The 26795-nt window shown below is 41.4% G+C and overlaps 1 protein-coding gene across 3 annotated transcripts in view; it reads right to left on the reverse strand.

The window, feature by feature from the left end:
* Window positions 1-23751, reverse strand: part of pudp (pseudouridine 5'-phosphatase) — a 41373-nt gene extending 17622 nt beyond the window's left edge. Inside the window, exons 1-5 of one of the 3 annotated variants that reach the window (XM_034216965.1) lie at window positions 23641-23751; window positions 22757-22975; window positions 20232-20461; window positions 7736-7926; window positions 86-3001 (exon numbers count right to left, since the gene is read on the reverse strand). In XM_034216965.1, coding sequence (XP_034072856.1) covers window positions 7750-7926; window positions 20232-20461; window positions 22757-22975; window positions 23641-23716 — 702 coding nt within the window. In that variant the 5' untranslated portion in view covers window positions 23717-23751 and the 3' untranslated portion in view covers window positions 86-3001; window positions 7736-7749. Of the gene's footprint in view, window positions 1-85; window positions 3002-4179; window positions 7927-20231; window positions 20462-22756; window positions 22976-23640 lie in introns of those variants that run through there. The other 2 variants (XR_004569049.1, XM_034216966.1) reach the window with 2 other exon arrangements.
* Window positions 23752-26795: the final 3044 nt, after the last annotated feature.

A 26795-nucleotide genomic window follows, 5' to 3' on the forward strand; every position in this document is an offset into this window, starting at 1 on the left:
CAAAAAAACACAATCAATCTGTTACACCTCACTGGATTTTACCCAACAGTTCTTAAAAAATAGGCAAACATTGAATTCTACTAAATTGTGTTCATAGTAATGTTTAATGTTACGTGGTGGTAAGGACATGTATCACTTTGAAAGAGTCTTCAACTTGTGATCTTAGAAAATGTTACATGTTGTTTGGCATAAGGTGGATTATAATAGCGTGCCTTGAAACAATACATTATATTGCATGTAAAGAGCATGGGCCAATATAAAAATAAAAACAAGAATCAGTCATCCATTTGCATCATGAGAATCGATGAATCAAAAAAATAGCTGATAGTTGCATTTTCTTGGTCAATCAGTAGGATAGGGTTCGTTTCTATGTGGTCATAGTATTTAAAAACATTACTTTGACCAAAATGAATACAATATATGAATTAAAATGAATACATTAATTAATATACAGATGTACTATATTACTCAATTTCTTTTTTGGTTGAGTCATTTGGCAGATGAACCAATACAATGTGTTGGATGTAGCCCTAGATTGTATGTTTTTGTAATGTTATGCTCACCTTTTAGATCCTTAAAGGTGAAACAAACGACATACTATATTAATCCAACAAGGGTATATTCAAATCAAGGATAAAGACGTGAGAAGAGGATATGCCACAACTATTTTTCAGTTTCACTCTTGTCTTTATTTGTCATGTGGTGTCTGCTAACACCAAACCCCCCACAGCTGCATCACCAGTTTGTTTGGCTGTGTGGACTTTCCCCGCATTCAGCAACGCTTTGAGCCTCTCACAGAAGGAATAATGTGCACAAATGAGCCGCAGTCTGTACACGCTGACAGTCCGTCAGGCTGAACGATGCATGGAAATTATGCTGTGAAGGCAGAAATCAGCAGAATGGAGGATTCTACCTTCTCCTCGTGTACGGGATGAGGTGCCGGCGCATTTTGCTTGAATTCACCCCCTTCGAACTTGTCCCGCTCCCTAATTGAAACCCCTCTCCTCGGGAAGGCATTACATTAACTCTTCCAGACAGAGGCTCTTATCAAAATGCAGCAGGCCTACTCGGGTAAATAACGGTCTGGCAAGGGGAAGGCGTTACAGCTGAGCGCATATAAAAAAGATATTAGATTCATTCTAATTATGCTCTGGGAAACATGGCGGTTCGGCCTTTGGTACAGTAGAGGTCAGAGGTAGAAGTACGGCAGTGATTATGAAATCGATAGCTCTCCACGGCGGGGCCAACGGATTGTAAAAGGCCAATTACCACGACAGCTGCCTCAGCAAACGCAGGGGACTTTTCTACTGTGAGAATCTGAAAGTGGGAATAAGAAGCGGAGGAAACCTGACTGCAGCATACCCCAGAAAGTGCGTCAACCCAGGTCAATATCGTCCTGAGGCTAGAACGCCCTGGAAGCAGCTCCTCTGTTCTCTGGCCAACTTCACTGGAGGATCCCTTTGATGAGCACACATTCTGTCTAATTAATGAGGGGGAACATGGGGGCTTTCATCATTCCTAATTCTCCTGATCTCATTCAAATCCACTCTTCAAATGCCTTGCCCTAGAACTACGCCTAGAAAGGGGAGCTCTACGTTCTGCTCAGACTCCTGGAGGATCTGGTTCTGATGTGGGCAGAGGGTCTCTGGGTAAGCCAGGGGTTCCCCGTAGGAGCCACCAATCGGCAAAAAACCCAAAGAAATGTCAGCATGTTGGGGCCAGGACTTCAATTTGATTCCATTTACCTCGAAGTGCGCCTCCTGAGGACTTGCACACAGGATTTTTAATTGGCTGATGTTCCCCTACTGCTCAAATCCATTCCATTTCACTATGAATGCCAGCAAATTCTGAATAAAACCTCCAATGATAACAAGGTTGGGTTATATTCTGGATTCACTAACCAAGACAGAGATCAACAACTAGCTGAACAACATGAAAGACAACGTTTCATCTTGCAAGGATTCTATAGTTACATTCAAATAAAATATTAAATCTACTAGGAGAAATTTACGCTCCTCAGATCTACAAATGTATTCTTTTATGTTACATCTCTGTCTCCGTTCCCCAGCCCATAATCAATGCATTAACTGCACAGCACCGGGAGACGCGAGTAATTCATCATTTTAGTAATTCATCATTCAAATGTCTCTGCAGCACTGATGCAAACAGAGCTCTCACTGTACGACCACACACTGTCATGCTATTCAGGGTTTGTCATGGGCGTTGTGCTGAGTCATGTTTTCTGTGACAAACACTCTCCGTTGACACCACTACAGGTATGGAAGTGCTCCTAAAAATACAATGCTGCAGGTATTCTGGATATACGTTCGCCCTCTGCAAATGAGAGAACATTGGATAAACACGAGCCACACGCTGACGTACTGGCCAGGAAACATTTGTATTTTCAAATGAAGAGGCAAGCAAGCTTTACACATTTCATTCGAGTAAAACCGACTTCACGGTATGAAAAATAGATGATGTGATTCCATCCTCTTGTTGGGCCATTATGGAACGGTTATATAATCCCACTGAAAATCGCATCATCAGTGTTGCTTCTGATGCATGTTCTACTTCTCGCTTAAATAAGGATTTTTCTCCATGGAAAGATCAGTATTTGTATATCATTAATCCCCCAAGTAGAGTCTCAAAAGAATAATAAAAGGCGGGAGAGAAGAAGAAAGATTTGTATTCTTCTCTGCCGCCCAGTCAGTTTATTTTTCCATCTAAAAGTTAGGCCGTCCACCATCAAGTCCTAACATTGTTCAGGCTTTCATTGCAGCAAGGACCCCGGAGAATTGATTCCATTTCTGTGTTTCTTTTATTTGTCATAAAACAAAGCAAACCTTGTATAATTCGGAGTGTTGGCCATCGGTGCTGAATCTCTCTCCGGCTCCTCTGGGATCATCCAATCGTATAAAAAGGGACGGCAGTGTTTTTAGGCCATGGCCGCCTGCTGTCTGCTGCTCTCATGCTGGGCCTCCTGCACCTGCTGACATACATACTGTATACATTCACAGGTTAAATAGCAGCAGGGCTTCTCACTGCACATATTATAGATATTCAATGGACAACAATAAGTTTCAGGTTGCCCAACTGCGAGGTTGGGTCGGACAAATAACTATCCCTATTTTATTACGCCGATACAATAACTGTTCTATAGTAAAAGTGACTCTGAGAACCAGTTTGTTGGCACTTATTTCCCTTTCCTCAGCTCCATGCAACACTGTTACATTCCCTTCCTTCACTGTTGAGTGTGTGACAGCTGGAGGCCTCCGTACACTGAAGAGCTATAGTGTTGTCATATTTTGCTCGCCTCTCTCCTGCCCAACCGTCCGATACAAATCTATGGGAAATATGGACCGGCTAAAGCCATTTTTAAAAAAGAGCTCAGAGGACAAACAGCTGGAGTGGTTTAATGCGGCGTGTTGTCACGGTTTGAGTGGTATTGACAACCTGGCAGGTGCCGGCCGGCAAGAGAAACACTTCCATTGATCGGGGGCGGCCCCCGGGGCAAAGACGTGTCCCGTCACAGCTGGGCCGTCCTGACCACTCAGCACAGCGCTGAGACCACACTTTAAATGGGAGGACAAGGGGCATCCCTCACTGCCTATTAACATCCCGAGGGGCCCGCAGTGAGGGTCATTAAAGGCAGATTTACAGCCAGGGCTTGTAAACGGAGGGTCTCCTGCTGGAGGAGAATTAGTCATGAGTCAAATGATTTGGTATTAATCGTGCTGCAAATACGAGGGCGTTTTTAAGCCATTAGCATGCTGGGGTGAATGTTAGCGTACTCTTCTGACAAACCTCATTCTTTTTGATGCGTGTCCTCCTGCCCATGCTGGGGGGTTTTCTCCCTGTAAAGCAAATGCCTTCGGGATCGAAAAACCCACGTTAGGAGAACCTTGCCCACTTCTTACCTGTTACGAGTCGTGTGTGATTCTGATAATATTATGGTAATAATGATAATTATAAGGCAGCATAGTGCCGTGGGCTTCGACCTCAAGAACAACATTTAAAAAGTCCTCGTCTCATTTTGTTAACTGGGGGAATACGACTAACCCAGTTTCTCTGTGCTCATTGGAACAGCACATCCTGAACATGCTCCTGGGATAAACAGCTTATTTATGTCCATGTCAACAAAGTCTATGAGAGAGCCACAAACTGGGGCAACGATTAGCCAATGTTTTTTTAATTTAGTTTAGTCATTGGGGGGGGGGCAACACAAAAGAGTCTTTACAATCATTGAGTATTCGGATATTTTGTACAATTGTGAGCAGCTAAACCTGTATGGAAGCTCTAAAGGCAACAATACAAATGTTTTTTGATGTTATTTTCAACTGTTGTTAAGTCATTAACCAATGGAAAATTGACCATTCAATTATTTTCGTATGGCGGTTCAAAGGGAATTTTGGCATGTTGCCGTAATATGCATTTCAGCCACAAGGGCGCACCCCTGCCCCATCCAACTGTAAAGGAAGGAATACGTTTCTGTACATTACCTTTCATTTTCTCAGATGGTAAAAAAAAAAAAAAAACTATAATAATTTGTATAAAAAAGTTTTAATATGTTTTTAAATCACAAAATCAACTAAACAATTTGCATTCAATTTGAATTGAAAAGGGCAGATACAGAGTGAGAGATACATGAGTGCTGTGGGCTGAGGTTCTCTGAGACATGTTGTGTATTTTGTTGTGTTGGAAGATGGAAATGTTGCTCTCAGCACCTCACACTGACACCGCATACATTATTCAGAAAATCAAGGGCGACCAGCTCTCCTGACGTGAAGCCCGAGGCACTTTATCGAACCAAGGCAACCCTTTACTGCATAATTTGCCTTCCTTTAAATGTCTTTATTCTCCAAACTGTATATTTGTATTCCATTTCCCATTATTGCGGCTGGAACAGATGCATCTCTGTAAAGTGGCGTACCGGTCGTCCTCATGGCGCTGATGTACGTCGATGGAAGTGGCCTTTTGTGGAAAACTTGTTCACACATATTCTCCTGGCTTCAATGGAGGCTCTAAGCCACACAGTGTACGCCTCAAAAGAGGAGAAGATTAACAGTGGGAGATAAAAAGATTCGGAGAGTGTGCAGACCGTGGAAATGAGATGCTGATGCTCTGTTAGCTCATTTGTCACTGTTCTCCTTCGCAGGAAAGTCGCTGTAAAGTATTCATGGGCTCCTTTTACTTTACATTTCTTTCTGCATTAGATCACTATTGACTCTCACACAGAAGAGTCTTTGAGGGCGCAGTGTGATGTCGTCTGAGGCAGAACGTCTGCTGGGGCATACCAAAATCAGAAAGACTATTCCCTGCTAGTTTACCAGGGCTGCGGCATACCGGCGGAGACCAAGGTGGAATAAATATAGACTTGATTAAAATTTAAGTCAGGGAATCAATTCCCACAATAAATGATTCAACAAACCAGCAGTGGAGGCTCAAATGAAATGCACACTAAATAATCAAAGAAAAAATGAGATTTCAAAAGGATGTTTCTTCGTATGGTGGCTAGTCGGATCATTTAAATGACGCTTTTATCCAAAGCAACGCACATGTACTGCAATAATGTAGCAATTAAGAGAACTGATCAGGGAACATCATCTTGGGACCATGAATTTCTTTGCCAATCCTTTGTGTACAATGGGGAAAAGGGACAAGGAAAGCATCAAGGATGTCTAAATGTGTCCACAGCAGTTTGGTGTGAGAAAGTTAAATATTCTGAAAACTGTTGGGGCCTTGTGATTGGCTGTCTTTCACTAAAATGCATCGGGTAAACCAGCATCGGCATACAGTACTCGACGCTGATTTATGTTCCAGACCCACTCCCAAAGCCGTCTACATAGAAACAAAAACTCTTGATACATGATAATAATTCCATTGTTTCAAACAAAGGAGTTCCTGTTTAATTCCTCATTTCAACCAAACATGCTTATCTGATATTGTCTGGCCTTAATTGTGCATCAAACTCCTTCACAAACTCGCTCCCCAGCACCGTCCTCTCAATCACCTGCAATCAAATGTATTCTCTCATTGCTTCGAGCTGAATAAAACATGAGGGCTATTTGCATCTCTGAGTAAGCACGGAGAGCGCAGAAAGCTCAGAGTCTGCTTCCTGTCTCACAGCAGACAAAGTGCGTCTCATGGTCAGCGGCGGCTATATCTTCATCTCTATAAAACCCTTTTGATTCAAGTGGAGGTTGCACACTCTGGTAGTGGAATACAGAAACACCCAGCAACTACCCTCATCCCATCTTGGCTTTCTTCTGTGCTCCACCCTTCTTGGCAATTCAGCCATCGCCTGTGCTTTGGAGATATGCAGACTTGAGATATGCCTTCGCTTTGTGTCAAGAATATATCTCAGGCTCTGCCACCTAGCACATGGAGGAGTTATTTGTTTTGGCTTTTAAAAAGGAAAGACGGATTTTATTAAGGCTATAAACACGAGAGAATGCTCTGTAGAGTATTTAGATGCACATCTTTAGATTGTCACAGACAAATCAATTAAAATAGAGAAATCACAGAGGATTTCCTGACTGTAACATGCTTATTTAATCCCTTAGTCCCGTCAGGAAGGTGATGACTTTTCTTTCTAAATCCCTGGAAGAAAAATACAAACTGCTTTCTCAGAGATAGCCAGTATCTGTAGAGAGCACTCCTCTGAGACAAGATAGAAGGGGATGTACAGAGGGGGGTCTGCATTATCAGATGAGCATCCATACTATTTCCCCTTAAGACGGAAGAAATGTTTAAAATGAGGTCATCCATACAATGTCTTTCTCTGACGTCCAGTGTTTTCCACTTTGCCTGTAGAAGAGCTGCTTGTCTGATACAAATCCGGGTAGAAACGCTGAAGATGAATGTGTCCCAAAGCCACTCTGCCTATCAGTGGTGAGCACAGACGAAAAGAGGAAAACTATCTCTTCACCCCTCCTCAGTCATGGACAGCTGCTGGGAGGATAAAAGGGAAAGGTAAAGGATAAAGGGCACGAGGGTGCAGCTTTATGGATTTCTTAACATGTATGTTCGGAGAGCTGTGGGGGCATTTCACACGATCGCAGAGCCAAGAAAAGCTTAAAGATAGCCGATTTAAGAATGACAAAAAGCCGGGTGCAAAGCGATTTTGGCCCCCAGCTGAAAACCATTATCTGGAAATGGGTCAGAGCAGGCACAAATGAGAGGGAAGATGCCAAGCTCTTCACAAGGCGGATTTCAATTTCAAAGAAAAGTACACGCGGGAAGACTTTGGAGTACACGCACTTCAACATGCCCTCGATGGAAAGACGCACAGATCCTGGTAAACATGTGCAGGCAACACAACTGCCGTGCGTGTTGAAATCACTGGAAGGCTGTCTGAAAGCTTAACCTTGAAGTCGAGTGTAGCAACTCAAGATTTAAAGGTGCTTTATGTTGAAGTGCGTGTATTCCAAAGTCTTCTCCACTGTACTCCCTCTCCCACTATATGAAACAACTGCCCAACATAAAGGAAGAGAGAGCTACGTGCTGTACATTCGGTCTCTAAGGAGGAAAGAGTGAGAAGTGTTTGGCATTTCAAAAGTGACGCTTACACACATTGTATGAAAAGGGCAGAGTTGCACAGACAGTATTCACACTGTGCATTAAATACAACCTAGTGATTAGCATGAGTATAGAACACAGGCTTTTATATTTTCTTAAGCACTTAAATCATTGTTAAAGATCATAAATGATGGTAAGGTTTTCATGGTTTTCTCACTGAATCTTTGTGACTCATTCGTACGCCGGCAGGCCGAAGAGCTGCGGCTGGAACTCCTCCATGCTCCTGAGTCGCAGCATGGCCTCCTGGGTAAGACTGGGGTCCATGTTGTCGTCGGGGATCATCACCACCTGCATCCCCGCCGCCAGCGCCGCCTTCACACCGTTGGGAGCGTCCTCAAACACCAGGCACTGAGGAAACAGAATGATATCATCCTATAAGCCCATTAGGTGGACAGCATTTCACCCTGAGCGCTGACACCAAAAACAAACAGAGAAATGGAAACCTTTTTCATTTCCAACGTGATTAACTTGATATTCCTCAAAGGACTGTTTACCTCTGACAGGTGCAATATCCATTTCAGATACAATAAATGCTTCCTGCAATTTCCTCTGCTGTGTTTATGTTTTCAGTCATTGCACTGAGGATCTGACACATTGCATATCAAGAAGATGCATGCCATATAATCCAGCTTGATGTTCTAATAACGCTCGGGCATGGCAGCTGCAGACTGAATGAAAAACTAACAGGCAGTGTTACTCTGGTTAACGAAGAAGGGAAGAGGGAATTGTTTGTTTAAGGGGAAAGAAAGGTTTGCCAGGAGGTTGAAAGGAGGAGGTTGAAGATACTGTATGGCAAATTTTAGGAACATTGACACCAAAGAGCCTGAGGACCAGCAAAGACTGACATCACAGGCCCAGAGTGAAAGGAATATTATTTCCCTTTTCGGTGAGTCCCTTCTTTTTGGAGTTCTCGTTTGAACTGGATTACCTTTTTTTTGTGAAGTGACTTTGGACTTATCATTTTTGCTTTCGTTTGGATTATTCAGCCTTAACAAGAAGACTGCATTTTAAGTTGGACATTGCCTGAGAATTACTTCAGATATAATTTGTGTTTGTACTTGTGTTGGAGGTGGTGAATGAGTTTGGGCTAATCAAACTGTCTTTGTGATGCCAGACTGACTCTGTCTAGGGTTTAGTTTGGGGGGGGGAACTTTATTATTTAGAGGACACATTTCATTTTCAGCCACTCTCTTTTCCTGGTTAAATTACCACAGTAGCTCCCGACCTTTTTTCAATGGTAACTAGACTTAAAATATAAGCTGATTGTTACAATGTGTATACCAGATTTGATTTCCATACCATCTAAAATAAACCAATAACTAGGCTCACAAATCCATGACAAACTGTACCATACTTCCTGTTGCTGCAGGATTCATGCCATGTGCCACAGGCTAAATAACTCAAAGGCTGTCGATAAAGCAAGTATTATTTTTGTCTAGAGGTGCCAATACAAAATCTGAGTGCCTAAATATTGAGCCTTTATTTCATATTACCATTAATGCATTCTGCAAATTGCTCTTTAACCCGTATTTGAAGTGCTTCTTTGTTCCCTCTTTCATCAACATCTGTGAATTCATTCTTCGGCTAAAAGCCAGCCTTGACTTTGTGGTTGGAAATGTGTGTGAATAAAGGAAACAGTCGTACAGTGCGACTAAAGCTCTACAAGAAGCCAAGCCTCAGAAAAACCATGAGGAACCTTTGTTCGTCTCAACTCTAATACTCAGGTAGAACAAAGAGGCCTCTGCGAGACTCTAATTGACTTCTATGATGTCACTAATCCTGAAACTGGAGGATGTGGAACAATGATGGTGGAAACACCGGGTGCACAACGGAGGGCTTTTGCTAATTCCCTTGATTGGGAGCAATTAAAACTGGTAATTACCCAACGTGCTAGTGAAGCAACCCTTTAATCTGCTTCCAATCCGAGTATCAAAATAGATGAAAACAGACGAATGGTTCACCAGTTTCAAAATTGGGGAAATTATCTTTAAAGCAGAATGGACCAGCCTAGATGTAGACTGAGATACACAGAAACTATCCACAGTACCCTTAACTTCTTTAAGTGCCATTAGCATACCTGAGAGGACGAGAATGAATGCCTCAGAGAAGATGGGGTTGGTGACGTGTAAATGCATCCATCGCTGTGATTTCAGATGGAGCCCTCGACGTCAGTACCACCGCTATCGCCTCTTTTTATTCTCTGCACGCAATTAATCCTCCCAAGAGTAACTACGCCAACAAGCGTTCTGAAGTAGCCACTTATACCGCTGCAGGAAGTCAACAACCTGTTACCCGCCGGAGCTGGTGCAGACCAGATGGGGTTTTGAAACAGGGTCAAGTGCATCAAGCAGTTTTTTCCCCAGAGTTTACTCCACTCTATGCATATTTTTTGTTGATTCCCAGAAGCAGCTGCTACCTGAATCGGACGTTGTGTTCACTGTCATCCTCCTGGTATTGACGTGATGTTGCATATGCTAAACCAGTCACGATCAACAACCCTGCCGGCAACCCTTGAAAGAATCACCTCATGAGCTCGGAACAAAAGCAGTACAGTACCTGTGACAGAAGACACGCATCTCATTATCTGTGTTGTTTCTTTCTTTCTCATATTGAAGCAACAGGAAGGAAGTGGGCGTGCTACTCTACCACCAGAGGTGATTCAGAAGAGGATTCAAAGAATGTATGTGAAAAGCAGTGGGATTTGTCCATTAGATCGTGGCATGTTCCAGAAAATAAGATCTGGAGCAAACGTTTAAGAAAATGTCCAGAAAAGAATAGCTGACATACATCACCGTCACCTGACTTCACATCGACGTGGGTAAGATAAAGGGTGGCTAATGTTCCGCTTTATGGCGTTTAGTCTCTTATTAGGAACCGTTTTCATTATATATATCTCTAAATATTGCAATGTTAACTCCTATTAACTTAAATGACCTCCCTCTGAACTGAAGTAGGGCTTACCCTAATTGGCATATATGTTACAATCTACAATGTGGCTAAATGTTTGTTGTATCGCATCGGAATTTCATATAAATGACTTGTGTAAATGGGATCAAGGTATCCAGTTGTCAGAAAGTACAGTTAAGTGTACACATTTCTACCTGAAGTGATGGCAGGAGGAAGCACAGCAGCATCACTATCCGAGCACTGTGGCCCAGATCCCTCTCCCCACAGCGACTGACACAAAGCAGAGGTGTGCTGCTTGTTCCATCCAGAAGCAGAGCAACAAAGCCTCCAAAAAATGTAACAAGGTAGAACTCTCTTTGCCAACCTCTTAGGGGGAGGAAAGAGATCTTTTCATGCCAACATAGACCCTGCTAACATGAACTCAGAGCCTACAGCGCTCAATGACTGACTTAAACAGCAAGAAATGGCAAAAATACTATTGTTGCAAAAAAACAAGATCACATCCAACTACATCAAGCCATTTGGTTTGCTCTTTGCCAAGATGTTCGGAGAAATGACTGCATTGGCAAAAAGCGTCGTAATAGAAGCAAAGATTCCCTTTGAAAACTGTTTTTGAGAGCACATTTCTTGCCATTCACACAGCAGATGTCTAGCAGTAAGGAAATGCAATTTAATTCCGGTTGAGCTTTGAAAATGACCTCTCTTTAATATACTACTTCCTTGCAGGGATTGAGGAGGAACGGACACTCAGTCACTGTGGAGGTACGTCAGTGTCACTGAATAAAGTTTCACGTGGACCTCCTGACTTCCCTTCCCTCTGGGTGGAACTGTGAGGAGGCGCAGGCCCCCCTCCCCTCTTCAAACGATGCCATGGAAGATTTACTACCTGTCCTCAGGCCTACACCCAAACACATGCAAGATTCATCAGAGCCAACCGACTCTGGAAGCACTGAGTCTGCACAACGAGACAAAAGGGGATGTGGGGTGAGGCCAGAGCTGTAAACTGTGTGCACACCATCCCATTGTCTCCAACACAATTGGCCCAATAACACAACACACATAGAGCCAGCTCTCAGAGGAGTGTGTTGTGGGAAGGCTGTGATTTGGAGAAGACCCAGGCCTTGTTCTCCGGCACACTTCAATAAGAACGCCTCTACAATGAGAGGAGTCCTGCTTTAGTTAAGCTCACAGGCGCTGATATTCCCAAAGATCATGCCTTAATAGATATGGGAGGCGTGTGGTGCAGTGGGTTGTGAGTTGGTATTCGGATCAGGAGGTCACAGGTTCAAACCCCACTGCAGTCAGCATGTCGTTGTGTCCCTGGGCAAGACACTTCACCCCAAATTGCTCCTGTGGGGATGCCCACAGTATTGAGTATGTAAGTCGCTTTGGATAAAAGCGTCTAACAAGTGACATGTAATGTAATGTAATATGGGATTTCACATTCTATATGTGCATTCACTCTGTACTGTTTGAAGTATAGAGAAAAGCCGACGAAATAATACATTGATAGCCCCGTGGAAATCTCATCAATTCAATCAAATCATCAATACTTTAGCACTTTGTCATAATCATATCATAACATATGTAATCTGCTGTGTTGAGAAATGGGAGCCATGTTTTGAATAAAATGGTGCCCTTAATGAAACTAAAATGAAAGCAGACAGAGTTGATTCATCAATATTAGTTTCAACATGTTCTTTGAAATGTCTTGTTTTTGAAAGAATGTTAGAGGGCTCTTGCTAACCATTTCTGACGCCAGGCCCCTTGACACTGTGCGATTCTGTCTGATCATATTCTTCAGTGGTGAGAGAAACGTGGTTGAATATTCGGTCATTCATTGAAAACGGGTGTTCTTGGATATCACTGTGAAGCATGTTGACTTGACAGAGAAAGCCTGCAGCAAATTCACAAAGAGGTATTAAATGTAGAACCAAACTGTCGAGCGCCATTTTTAAACGATGTTCAGGAAGACATAAAACTCAAACTTGTAGACACAAAATCTAAAAATTGCAAATAAAGAAGAAGTTTGTGGGTCTCTGGACAACATATTTCAATATACCCATCCCACACAGTGTGAGATGGGTTGAATTGCACCAATTTATGTCACTTCAACTAGCAATATGTTCAACACGTTTCTTCAAAATGCTAATGTAGCATCGCAATACTAGCCGGATATTACATCAAATGCAGGTTCTAACAAAACCTTCATGATAAAATGAAACTTTTAGGTCACAGCTCACCCACAGTTCCACGACCTTAAGCCCCATTAGGACAGGATTAACATTACAGGGGGGTGTACTCGATCTGTAATTTGACTCAACGTTCAGGACAGTATTAACCACGGGAAACGATAGCATATGGTTCATAATAGAGGGACAATCAGCATGACAAAGTCAAAAGCCTCTCCGGGAAGTGGTGGTGGGGGGGCAAAGATACTGTGTGAGGTGAATTGAAGTCAAAAGTTGTACTCTGTCTGAGTTATAACTCATTCGAGGCATAACTCACAGCCATGGAACAGAGACATCATTCAGTGTGGCTCACCCTGTCGGGGGATATCATTTCATTTAACTCCCATAAATCTGCTGTGAAATCATGCACTACAGCAGTAGCTTAAGGATCAAAAGTAAACCAGGCATAGTTGTCAGCATTTCCATAGTTAAACACCAAAATGTTATGTGGTAATTTGGCAAAGATATCAACTATGCTAACGAAAGAAAGAGGCTATTTCAGCATCATGAGTTGGGTGAGTTGGATATCTTTATATTAACTTTTGGCTATTGGCACTGCTCGCTGTGTTTTCCTGTCAGAGAGTTTTGTAGTTTCATATTTGGCTCCTGGCTTCAGAGGGTTTAGGGGGACTGGGAGTCACTTCAAGACGAGGTGTACCGTTTGAAGCCATCTTTTCATCTTTCTGACGAGCACAAGAACACCCAGCGGAGATGGCTTTGGATTTGCGGCTTGCAGATAACATTTGGTGGAGGTATTGATTGAAAAAGTATAGTGACTGATGTTATTCTAGCTGTTACGTTCCATATGTCCTCTAGTGTGGCTTGTAACACTAGTGGACAACAGTGACCCCAACTACCCACAAAACAGACAGAACTCTCTCATGTTACTGCTGCACAACACACAGGTTGTGTCGTCTAAATAAAGAGGGATATCACATGCCTGCACAGAATACAGCAACTATAAGTCTCTTATGATTGATTCGCTCACTGTGTGTATGAGGATCATGTGCTTTACTCAGGGATGTGCTTGCTTTAGCAATAAAATACGTCAGGTATTACATGGCTGACGCATGATGTGAAACTATAACAAGCTGATGTGTCTGTCAAACACACATGACATATGGGATTGGGGGGAGTTGGACGTGCATGATGCATGTTGAGTGTTCTGCGTGCAGTGGCCGGTGAGTAAGTGACAGTGACAGATCGCCCACTGCATCTTCTAAATGATCCTGCAGCCCGGGGCAGCGAGGGAACGCTTCCTCCTCTCTGATGTACGGAGCAGTTAGAAGGCCAGCGCTGATGATGAACACACTTTAGTATAAATGTGCATTCTATGTCAAAGGTCACATGTACAGCCTAAATGGTTCAAAGCTGCTTCTGAGGTCTTTCCTTACCCGAGGCAAAGTTCTGACACATAAGAAGTCAGATAGATGTTGGCAAGAAAATGCTAGAAATGTCAGTTTTGGCATTCTAATTATATTATTCATACACTAATAGCTTGACAAATCAAGTAGCCAATAGCCTCACAAAGACTTAGATTGAACCCACAACGACGTGTCCGAGAGATTTCAATATCCTGAGCAAATTGGGGAAATTCAAGCCAAATATAAGTTCATTATTAAGCTTAAAAAAACATTCAATTCAAATTCAATTCAAAACCTTTATTTATCCAGGTAAAATCCCATTGAGATCAATGATCTCTTTTTCAAGGGAGACCTGCAGCAGTAGGTTCCACAAGAAGACATAAAAACATAAACAACAGAACAACAAAAGGACATCATACAGCAAAATGTACAGGGATTACAATTTACATATTTAACCACAAGTACAGGTACCAACAGCATCTGATTGAGTAGCATCCAACCGAGCTTTAAAAACATGTAGTGGTACTAGCTTGGTAATTTTAAAAAACCATTGATAAGAAGGCTATATAAAAACGACATAATCGAAGCATTTCGTTTTCAAGAATGAATGAAATGTACTGTAGAATAATTTGCTTATTTTTTACAATTTATTTGACTTTTTTCTGTTTAAAATATTTGTATTCTGTTTAATTGTATCGGACATTTTGCTTTAATTTCTTATGTTTGTATCGGTATTTTTATTTTAAAAATATTTTTGCACACTCTTGCTAACTTCTTTTTGTCTTTGTATTGCATGTTTAACTCGTAACAATTAAAAACTTAATTTTTTTGTTTCACTTCTCATGTTTAAATGAATATCTTTATTTAATATATTTTGCGTTTTTATTGCACATTCTTACCTAACCGTTTTATATATTTATTTTATGATGATTGAATTTATTTCATGTTATTCTAAAATAGAGCAGCTGTCACAGTACCCAATTGTCCCAGTATAAATCAAGTATTATGACAACAATGTTTATGTGGTACTACAGCGCAGTTCTTTGTTCAATTCAAAATGAATCAATGAAAGGAATTATCTGAACTTAAATCTGTTCGCTGTTTGGAATCGACGGCTCTGACTCTCAGTCCAAAAGGCTCTTTGTGAGAAAGAATCCCAGCTTGACATGTTTACTGACACACAATGCGTTCACACGACGGGCCGCTATTACCGAGCACATTTTCATCGGCAGATAACTTACCGCTGTCTGAATGTAAAGAGATTGCAAAGGAAAGCTTGTGGACAGCCCAAGGACTTAATCAGAAAATCACCATTGAGCTCAAATGAGAAGAAAATGTCTCCCTTTGCTTTGATGTGATCCGAGGAGGACCCTGCAGCAGGCTTAACACACACACTTGAAGTCTGATGATAAAGTATCGAGCTGGGAAATAGAAACGGGAGGAGGGCCGGCTGTGATCCGTATGCACGTTGCTCTGGTCATGTGCTGCAGTTAGATAGCAGGGACGCTTTTAAAATCAACTTGAAACCATTCACTGACTCGTTATATTGTCAGAGTTCATTCCAAAAGCGTAACATCTTGAGTATTTAAAGAGTAGAGAAGTGAGCCTCTCAGCCTGAGACCTGTTGGAGCAGAGTTTTCCTACACTATGGTGTTTCTAACATTTTGCACCATTTCCATTATCGCAGCAGATGCATCTGTTCTGTGTGACTGTGGTCATGTGTCAGCATCAAAGTGGAGTAAAGTAAAAAGGGTAAAGTGATGAATGAATGACTGAGGTCGGCAGAGTGCACTTATTGGATCATCCCAGTGATGATTCTTTATTATGGGAATCCTTGTAAGCCCCCTGATTTGTGAGGGATGAAAGACAATACAAAATAGGGTTGGGATGATGGTTGCCGTATTGTTGCAGCATCATTATCCGCACATCCAAAGCTCCTGTAGCCGAGAAGGAATCCACTGACTATCCAGCCTGTGTGGGAACCTCACTCAGTTCTTAGCTCACTGTTCATCTACCAAACTGTGGGCTTTGAAAAGGGTTTGTAATTAAAGTGGTGTAACATTGACAAATCAGTTGACTTATTATATTATTGTAAAATGAAGTGTAAAACTTATGTTGTTGTAATGCCTTAAAACAGTGATACTCAATTTACAGCCTGTCAAATCCAGCACCACATAAGGAGCCTTCAAATATTTTCAAAATGTACGTCTGGTTTTCCAATCAACGCCTTTACGGCTAACAACATGGAGGAAGCATCTTTTGGCCAACCTTCTCCTAATCCTGGGTAGCTGGGAAAGGGAAACACACCAGTGCCACCAAAAACGTAGCGTGTGTCCATGGATAAAGATTAACTTATTTTTAAACAACCAAAGTGTCTACACGTGCCGGCTAATGGCTATAGAAAAGTGCCATTAAAGTCACAACCATGGAGGAAGGCATTTAGAAGACATCATGGCTGAGCAGACTCAGCTAAATAAAGAACATATGCAGCGAAGGTGGGCGATCTGTGGGAAGTGCAGTGTAGAAACGATCAATGCACACTTAGCATTGAAAGTGACCTGAACCACTTAACATTTACTTACATTTAGCACTTCCACATAAAAACCTTAATTCAAAGATAGGCATTTGGAAATTGATGGGCTGGTGTGTATTTGATAAAGGCGAGAGGTGAATATGGCGAGCTTTGTCAGAGCGGTAATGGTCCTATTTAATGTTTCAATAGAAAAGTTCATGTCTTAATTGTACCTGATTTGAATATCTGGATTATAGAGCCACCCCCAGGTGTGAGGCTTTGTATGATTAATGGCGGGGGAAGAACTAGTTATCTCTGCCTCGCTCTCTTCCTATCGGTGTGTGTGAACTCGCTCACACTCAGCTTTCATTAATCTTATTCAGGCTGCTGTGCACACCTCTGGTAAAAATCTCCTGTTTCATCAACGGTGTTACATTGGAGTTGTGAAACACGTCTTTTTGCTCGGCGTGGAGAAGAGAGCCGAGGTGTTTCTTTCACTGTCGGTGGGCTCAGACAGCAGCGTGGACACATTACGGAGCTGTGAGGACACTGGAGTGCTCAGTGAGGGACAGGCTGCCCTGCTCTGCCTCTCAATATCACATGTAATCACATGTTGTTATCCATTTGCTCTGCTGCCAGGGGCATTTACATAAGAGCATAGGAAACAGTACAGTTTTGTCATTCTTACTATGTTGCATCAGTGTTAAAAGCTAGGACTATTCACCAAGAAATCTAAAAATGTATATGTCATATAATGAGTACTAGAGGTTTTGTACACTTGCCAAATTTGACAGAAGTCGTCACTCCAGGCGTCTCTGCACTGCAGCAGGCTAGCTGTCTTTAGCAATCACGCTGCAAATATTAATATCTACGAGTAGGACTGAATATACTCTGTACTGTGTACAAGCAGGTATTAATAAGGTAGCCAGCTGTCTGTATATAGCAGCCTAATAGGTGGTTGTGGCTCAGGGGGGGGACATGGGCGTCTACCAATCAGAGAGTTCAGTATTGATCCTGATTGTATTGTAAGTCGCTCTGGTTAAAAGCTATATAGCAGATCAAGCAGAAACAATGGATGTCTGCACTACACTCAACTGCAACATGTACTGGATATATTCCATATCTGTAATCTTTGAAAACACATCATAATGACAGGGGGTGCAGCATAAAGCAATTGAATCATCAGAACATTCCAGAAAATGACTATGCCTAGGTCTGTCTGTGTGACATGCCTTTCAGTCTGTCTCTTAGTGGCTAAAAACAAGCTGTTGTTTTTTCATCAGGGTTGAGATTAGGGCAGAGAGAGCTGACAATTGGATGTGTGCTATTACCATACTCCTCTGTTTACCCCCTCCCTTAGCTCTGCCTCTATCTGCTCTGCTTCTCTCTCTCCCTCTGTCTTGCGTTGAGGTCGCTCATCCCCTCCTCTCCTCCCTATCGTCATTCGTTATTCCACCGAACACTCTGTCGATTCCCCCTCTGAGCCTCAGTTTCATATCTCATCAAGAAAAATGCCAGCTCTGACGGTGGCTGGCTCCAGATTAAAAAATCCGGTGTTCCACAGGCAGAGCGCTTTGTAGCAAAGAGCAGAGCAGAGGATGTAGCGAAAATACACTGAATTGGATGCTTCAAATGTTCCAGTAAAACAAGGCTGTAAATATCTAAATACAGTACGCCATGATTGCTCTCTTTTTGAATGACTTCTTTTTGTTGCGCTGTTATCCAGAAGCCATGTGTAAATGCAGGGTTTTATAGTTTATATGTGATTTATGGTCCGTATAAACCTTTTTTACACTGGTAACTGAAGGTGTATTGGAAGAGGAGAGAGCTTTTGAACACACACATATCAGAAAATAAATGTCTTGTGAGGTCAAATACCTCATACAGACGTGTTTGTGACTCACAGGTAACGCCTACCATTTACTGCTGGTACTTCCGGTTAATTTCCTTCGTACTGTGCGGATATTCCAGAATCAGAAGCTCAGCGTTCGCAGGAAAGCAAAACTCGAAGCACGACTACAAACGTACAATTCAGCTAACTCGGACACAGGAAATGCAGGTACGCCTTTGGGAGAGCTTATAGCAGTTGCCAACGAAAATAATTGTGCAAATGACATTAAAGGATATGCAACATAAAACTTCACGGTCTCTTGAAAATCGTTTTGTCGCCATCCATCCCTAAGAGCACTTTAATCAAGAAAGGAAGAACGCACCATCTACTTTACAACACATGGATTAGTGGATATCATGCGTTTACAGGGGACAAATTGTTAAATAAAAGCTGAATGAGGTATGAGACCCATATTTCCACGCTGAGATGATAAGAAGCCTCTCGGGCCGCCCTTCAAACTGCAATCGAGTCCCCGTTCATTGATTGGAATGACTTTCTGTCACAAACACACATTTGATGGAGGTTGGAGGGGTCAAGGAATAACCTTTGTCCTCTCCAGGCTGCTGCTCAACTAGCTTTTGATTTGATTGGTCTTTCTTAGAAGTGAAGCTTATAGTTATACTCTTCAGATTCGAGGAAAAATGCAGGTTTCATAACACCTGGTGGAAGATGTCCCGGTTTCCCATTCCCTCTATAATCAGTTTTCATATAAATACATAATGAATAGCCAAGTATGTCATTAAATTACTGAAAGCCGTGCACTGAGCAATGATCAACAGCAGATGTGTTGGTATTAGCATAATGCTGCCATTTGTCACACGTGATCTAGTTTTCATGGAAGTGGGTCAGGCCTCACACTGTTCCTCGGTGTCTTTCTGAGAGATATTTGGCAGCTTTTTTCAGACTGATTCAACACACTGAAAGGCTTCCAGACTGTCTGGGAATATATCTTAAACAGCCACTGATCCCTGAAAGCTCTCCACTTGTGATCAAAGCAACACAGTCTAAGTGTGTGTCTGTCACTGACATCCTGCCCTGCCTGCATACTGCCAATGGAACACTTCAGAAAAGCTAATATCTGACAAACAGGCAGCTAAACACCACTCGATGCAGGACATTTGTTGATATTATCCTCACATAAAGGTCTCCTCTACGTGCTAATGGTACAACATTCAAATCTAATGCAATTCAATTCAGAAGCTAAATAAATGACCTATTAGCAAATCCCCAAAAATACGATAAATGGATAAAACTGTATTTTTACAATAATACGAGGTCACCCCTTAAAAACAGTAAGAACCCATTGCTTCATTTCCTTCTCTCCGAATGTTCTTTTATAATGGATTTCATTATAAATGTAGCAGAACAAGGTTTTTCTCTCAAGTACAGTAGCGGTACTCTGGAATGCACTTCCTGCCGAGATCCGTAATGCTGCCTCCCTGGACATCTTCAAATTATCACTAAAAACACACCTGTTCACCCTGGCCTTCGGGCCCTTGCCCTTTTCTGGTCCCCTGGCTTCCTTTATTTATTTATTTGGTTTGCCCGTTGATTGTCTGTTTGTTTTGTTTGTCATAAATATAATTTATTATTATTATTACACCGTAGGCAGTTCTTTTTTTGGAGCACAGACTGGAAACAAAATAACACTGGAGATTTAATTAAAAGGCCTCTGCGTTCACACTGTATGCCAGCACAACATGAGTCATTTCAGATAAGACACAGGAAGTGTAGTGTGCAGCACTCACGTTCTCCGGAGCAGCGGGGGGGAGGAACCTGGAGGCGCACACCAGGAAGGAGTCGGGGGCAGGTTTGCTGTTCTTCACGTCGGGGTCGTCCCCCAGCACGATGTGGTCAAACTGACCGAAGAAGGGCTTGTGTTGGAGGGTCTTCAGCTGGAAGGTTGCCCCTGCCGAGCCGGTTGCCACGGCGACGGGGATGTTGTGCTTGAGCAGGTGGAGCACCAGCTTCTCCACACCTAGCGGGACCCATGTTGCAAAGTCAGGTTTAATGTATGTTTTACCCTCTTTTAAGACTTTTACATTCTGAAATACTGCACAACTTTTTTCCCTTTTAGTAACTTGTCATATTCTTCCTAGTATTTTAGCTATTCTGTTCCCTCTTCTCAAAGTCAACAGTTTTTTTTAACGTGTTGTTGGTTAGATACCTAAAATAAGATTAAGACAAGCTTAAAATACCTTAACGTTTGTATTAAGAGCATAAGATATGTCAGTAAATACCTCACTGGTGAATGTCAAAAAGTGGTTGCTAACTTTAAGGTTACATAATCACTCTATTTTTACTTACTTTTATGTATTGATATTATTTATATATATTTTTTTTATATAACTTTATTCCTCTTACTGTGTTCATGTTCAACACAGCCCAAAACATTTTCTTCATTTGCATTTGTTTTGGAACATTTGTGTTTTTAATATATTTGCATAATTTCACAAGTTTCTCCTAATGGAAGTGATATGGGCCACCAGTCACCGTAGATCAGTGTTTCTCAAACTTTTTCATACCAAGGACCACTTAACCAATAAAAAAACACTCGCGGACCACCTAATTCCACAAATATCCAAAAACACATCGTTTTTTACAAATTGCCTGAAAATGGTACAAACAAGTGGCCACATGTGTGATGAAGGTGTTTATCTGGGCTATATCATGCAATCGAAAGTTAAACTTAAGCTCGCTCCATTGCGGAGATATTTCCGCGAGAGTGCGTAAAACTTAAATTTATTTATTTATTTCAAATGTGAAATGTTACCAATATACTCACGGACCACTAGGGGGCGCTCATGGACCACACTTTGAGAAGCACTGCCGGGTAGATCCATGTTACACAACAGCAAACGTTTTGTATTTGTAAACCTACTTGACAATAAATAAGATTCTGATATACAAGGCTAATGTTATCAATAGAAACCCTATTCATATAGAGCTCTTTGTACAGCTAGTGAATATGTGTCCATTCTTCTTTTGTGTTTCAACAGTGAGCCGAGAGCAGAGCTGTGGGAGGATTTTAATCTACAGCTTCAAGGGTGACACTCTATAAAATGTAATAAAAAGTCCTTCCAAGCTTTTGTGTTAGTTAAAGAGACCGTGAACACATCTTTTAACAGATAGTAATGCTGCTCCACACTTTAGCAAATTCGTTACAAAGGGCTGACTCCAACACATATTTTTTTAAAGGGGAATTTGTCCTCAGTTATGTATCACTGAAACTAGACTAACACAACACCTCTGCAAGGTGTAGACTAAACCATTACATCCATGCAATAGCTCCTCTTTTTATTGCTTTAAACTCTGTGCACATCACTCTGCAGAAAGGCCTTACATAGGGGAAGCAGAAGGATGTGAAGTAAGGAGAATCTGAATAAGGGCTGCACGATTAATTACATTTTTGTATAAAAATAGCTATTTGGAATCTATCAGTGCAGTCCTACTCTGAACAAATTACTAGAGTGACAAATAACGTTTCACATTTACAAATGTTTATATGACATTTCAACAATGGAGCATATGGCAGACGCAATGTTTGGTCCCGATTCATTTCCTGAATCTGAAGGAAACAAGTAAGGTATTTGGGTGAACGATAGTCTCATCTGCGCCTTTGTGACTTTAAAGGTTTGCCATGTGTCCTCAATGAGTTTAATGGAATTGTCAAAAGAAATTGCATAGAATTTGACAAAAAGGTTTTCAAACTGTGTTCAAAGCCATTACTTTTAGCTCTTTAACTCTACATAGAGTTTTCCCACAGTGTTTACCTCGCCAGGATATAATAATAGATAAATAGAAAAGCATCACAAATGAATGCAACTGTGGGGAGTAAAGGTAAACGTCTATTCTACTGTGCATAATCCATTCAAGATTAAACTACTGACTCATAGTGAACCCTTCCTCTGTTCAATAGAACACAAATAAAATGCTCTCCATTATAATTCAACGTTAACGCATGAGGTGATGAATTATAAGATGAGAGGCAGCTGTACCTTCTGAGTCATCGTCCTTATGTAACACTTTTATTGGCTTCTTTCAGAAAAGATAATTAATGTTCATATTCCCAGAAAAAAAATGCTCTTTATGATAATTAGCCTCCTGAAGTAAAGTGGATTATAAAAGCCTTCACTCACTGTGCAGTCACTCACTTTCATGCCAAAATCAAGGCGTCACAGCAGAAACCTTCAAGAACACTTTGGACTGTTTTACAGAAAATGATTGCTATTATTTTGTTTGAAGTGTGGCAGTGCGGGTAAATCAGATGTACCTGGCATGAGTTTGGCGGAGGGAAAGATCCTCTCTTGGATCTGTCTGCTTTCAGAGAGTAGTTCCTCGGCGGTCATGGGGAGATCGAGAGCATCACGGATCATCTGCGAAGCAACCAGAGCGTTCCTCCCCATCACCGAGGACTTCACCTCCCAGGTGTACCGCTTCCCATAGCGGTCACAGATCTCCTGGAAGGACACGGTGTACAGTTGCTCTGTGTCTAAAATGAGAATAAAATACAAAAACAATGTCATTAAGCAATACTACAACTCTGGTAATGACCACTTATTGTAATGAAAAGTGTTTTATAAAAGGCCTGTTGTAAAAAGCACTTTATTTTCTAAACAAACAAAATAAATAATACTTTCAGGGATAACAGCCCTGAACAGAGCTTTGGTATCAAACCATTGCAATGTAAACTGTTCTGTTTTGCGAAATAAATATACATATATAGTCAAGCACCACGTAGTCCATGTTAAATATATTATTAATCTTAAATTCGGCACATGTCTGATGAGTCAATTTTAAACAGCTTGTATAAAATCAACTTTCAAATTAGGGTAACATAACGTCACGTCAACAAGGAATAGTAAACATTGCATTTCTGAGGTTTCTAGAACAAATACATATTGGAAATGTATGCCGAATTAACCACTAGGTTATTAGCGACAAAACACAATTCAACGTTTGGTTTAATAGTGCACGTTATGTTGACTGTGTGCAAATGAATAATGAATTTATAGTTTTCTCTATGCAGTTCGGCATGCCAAGTGAATAGCTGTGCACGAGTTTCGGTGTCAACGTCGCTTTAGTAGAGGTGCAATCTCCCAGTATGAATAGACAAAGAAAACTACAAGACATAACAAACATAATGCGTTTCAACACCTAATAAAAGTCCATCCATGTCGAAAAGTACATGGCTCACGGGTTTAAAAGTGCTTCTTGATGCAGAGTCAGACATGTTTCACTCAGGAGCCTAGTTCCGTGTTGAATATCAGGGAGGGTGGTCAAACAAAAAGTAACCCCGATAAGTGTGATTGCAAAAAAAGAAAAAGTCAGCTAATCTGTGTAGGTGCTCCGACTACAGATTTATAAAAGGCTTTTTACGTTTAATTAGTATGAATAAAACTAACAACAAATACAATATTTGAGTCTAAAATGTAGCTACAACAACGCAGGGATAGTTTTTGGTCGTCTTAGCGCAAGGGTCAGTGGGATATTGATTCTACCAATTGCTCTTTAATTTTAAACTATTTAAAACTTCCTTTTTTCTTCATTCTTTGTTATTATTTGTATTGTTTTTTTATATGTTAGTTTATTTACAGAAATATCCTTGGAGTTTTCAAGCTCATGATCATAACTAATAATTAATAATGAATCCTTGTCATTACGCCACACACAATGTCTACCTTTATACTCAGTCACTTCACCAAGTTATCATTTTTGTCTTTAATTTTTGTGCAGTTTTTTCTCAGTGTCCCTGCATTGTAATACACAGTATGCAATACAGTAGTAGTTTGACTAATTCATTATGACATCTTGAGGATTTATTTATTAGACTTGACATATCTCCTACAGACACAGAAGATATTCAACATTGTGTTACTGCACTAACAATGCCAAGTAAACTGACTTTGTGTAAAATCCGGAGAGCGCCCATTAAAGTGAACATAACATTTGAATGCCCTCACTTATATAAGACACACAAGTCCTCAGAACACGAGGATGTTGCTTTTGTACACTGAATAACAAATGTTTTTCTTTCAGTGTCTTACATTTCCATTCTGCACAGCGTGTCACAGAGATGGGCCGCAGCAAATTACTGACAAAAGGCTGCTCACGGCATTGTTAGCAGAACTGCCACATTTTTGTGAATAATTGGAAGCTCCATGTTAACAGAGTTTGTCTTGTTAGTGTGAAAGAGACGTCAGGGGAATGAGAGAACCCCTTAACCTGGACAATCTAATGAGCTTATGGATTTCAGGCCTAATTGGGGGACGACGGTGAGAGTGAAATGGAGACTTTGAGTCCCATCGAGTGTGCCAAATTGTGTAGTTTAGGGAATTTCTCAGACTGACGGTGAGCTGGGAACACTAAGCAGGAACAAGAACCATGTATCTTTTCTGGAGGAGCTAGAAAAGTACAATTTCCTGATGAGTCCCACAAATCAAGACAAAAAGATGACGGTGTGGGAGAAGTAGCAGGAGATGGCAATGAAGCTAGCCCGGAGCGACACTTTGCAGTCTTACTGAAACAGTGTGTGTCTATATAAATAGTGGAGAGGTAAAATTACAGGCAGAGACACACTTAGTCAGTTCTCACATCTCCTACCGGAGTGCAGAGACACCGCTACATTACACACAGAGTTGTATTCAAAGCTTTACGTCTGCTGCCTAATTATTACACATATATAAACTTTGTTCCAGCTTTTCATTAGCATTCAGTCAACATGATTCTCGTTGATATGATGGATTATACACAGATCACTTTATATTAGAATTTATCCCATTCTAACCCACTTTTCCAATTAGCTATACGTCCACAATTGTTGGGACATTGAAGTTTCCTGTGCTCACTGAAGCTGACTTAAAAATAGAAATTCTCACGCTGTCATCTAATTTGTGTATATACAACTTATTTGGTTTTATTGGCGTACTACAAACCTACTCAATGGACCTGATACACAAGGGAAGGTATATATAGTTTCTTGGCCAAATGTAATAAACAAGGAGGTTGTTCAAGATGATTACAACTAAATATAAAGCACAACATACTAGAACCATGACCCTGTGACAAGGTAGCACACGGTTTAGCCCAATTATTTGGTCACAGGATTCTAGATAACCAATAATGGTGGCCACCACAGTAATGATATCCATTTATGTTATTACCGTTCCCTAGCTAGAATGGATATAGATTCATTGACCAGCAGAGGTGCTTGGTAAATGAATTCTCTTTGATTTGGAGGCGAGGGATCGATAAGTGTATTCTGAGTTATGACTACAGTAGCAGTTGATGAATACAGTCTTCTCCCAGTGTGACACACTGCCAACGGTGATCATGCTTTACAGATGACACTGTCAACCACAGATGATACCGTCATTTGTAATTCTCCTCCAGTTTATCCTTTGATTACTAACCGTGACACTTCGACAGGAGGAGCAGGCCCTAAAGCAATCAAAACACACACACACACACACACACACACACACACACACACACACACACACACACACACACACACACACACACACACACACACACACACACACACACACACACACACACACACACACACACACACACACACACACACACACACACACACACACACACACACACACCACACACACACACACACACACACACACACACACACACACACACACACACACACACACACACACACACACACACACACACACACACACACACACACACACACACACACACACACACACACACACACACACACTCACACACACACTCACTCACACACACACACACACACACACACACACACACACACACACACACACACTGCTGTTTACACTGTGATGATAAGCTTGTTAACTCTGTGTGGCTCATCGGTATCACCCTCAGCTGTAATTCCCCAGCCAACCATTTGTCCTGGGTGAGATATCAGCAATCACCATTTTAAATGAGGAAAGGTGGAATGAAATGCTAATTCAGCAACGAGGATCAATACTGTTCGCCCAGGGGGAAAAAGTCAGGCGGAGGACTTTCTGCTGTCCTTGAGCTCTCAGGGAAAGACATGACCACAAACTAACAAAACTTCTTTTGTCTGACTGAATAGATGGGCTGATTCGAGAGGCATTGAACCTGCTTTAGTACACCTCTAAAACAGTACTTTAAAGTGCGTTATATACCAATTTGGCAGCAGATATCAATTATTATTTTAAAGAAAGGAAGCTTCATCCAAATATTTTTTAAGCCGCTGTTGCCGAGGATGTTTGATGGACATAAGGTGTTGTTTTTGTTCCAATCAGACTGAAATTAGGAATTCTAATTATTTGGAT

Source organism: Gymnodraco acuticeps, unplaced genomic scaffold (genome assembly GCF_902827175.1).
Source record: "Gymnodraco acuticeps unplaced genomic scaffold, fGymAcu1.1, whole genome shotgun sequence".
NCBI classification, from domain to species: domain Eukaryota; kingdom Metazoa; phylum Chordata; class Actinopteri; order Perciformes; family Bathydraconidae; genus Gymnodraco; species Gymnodraco acuticeps.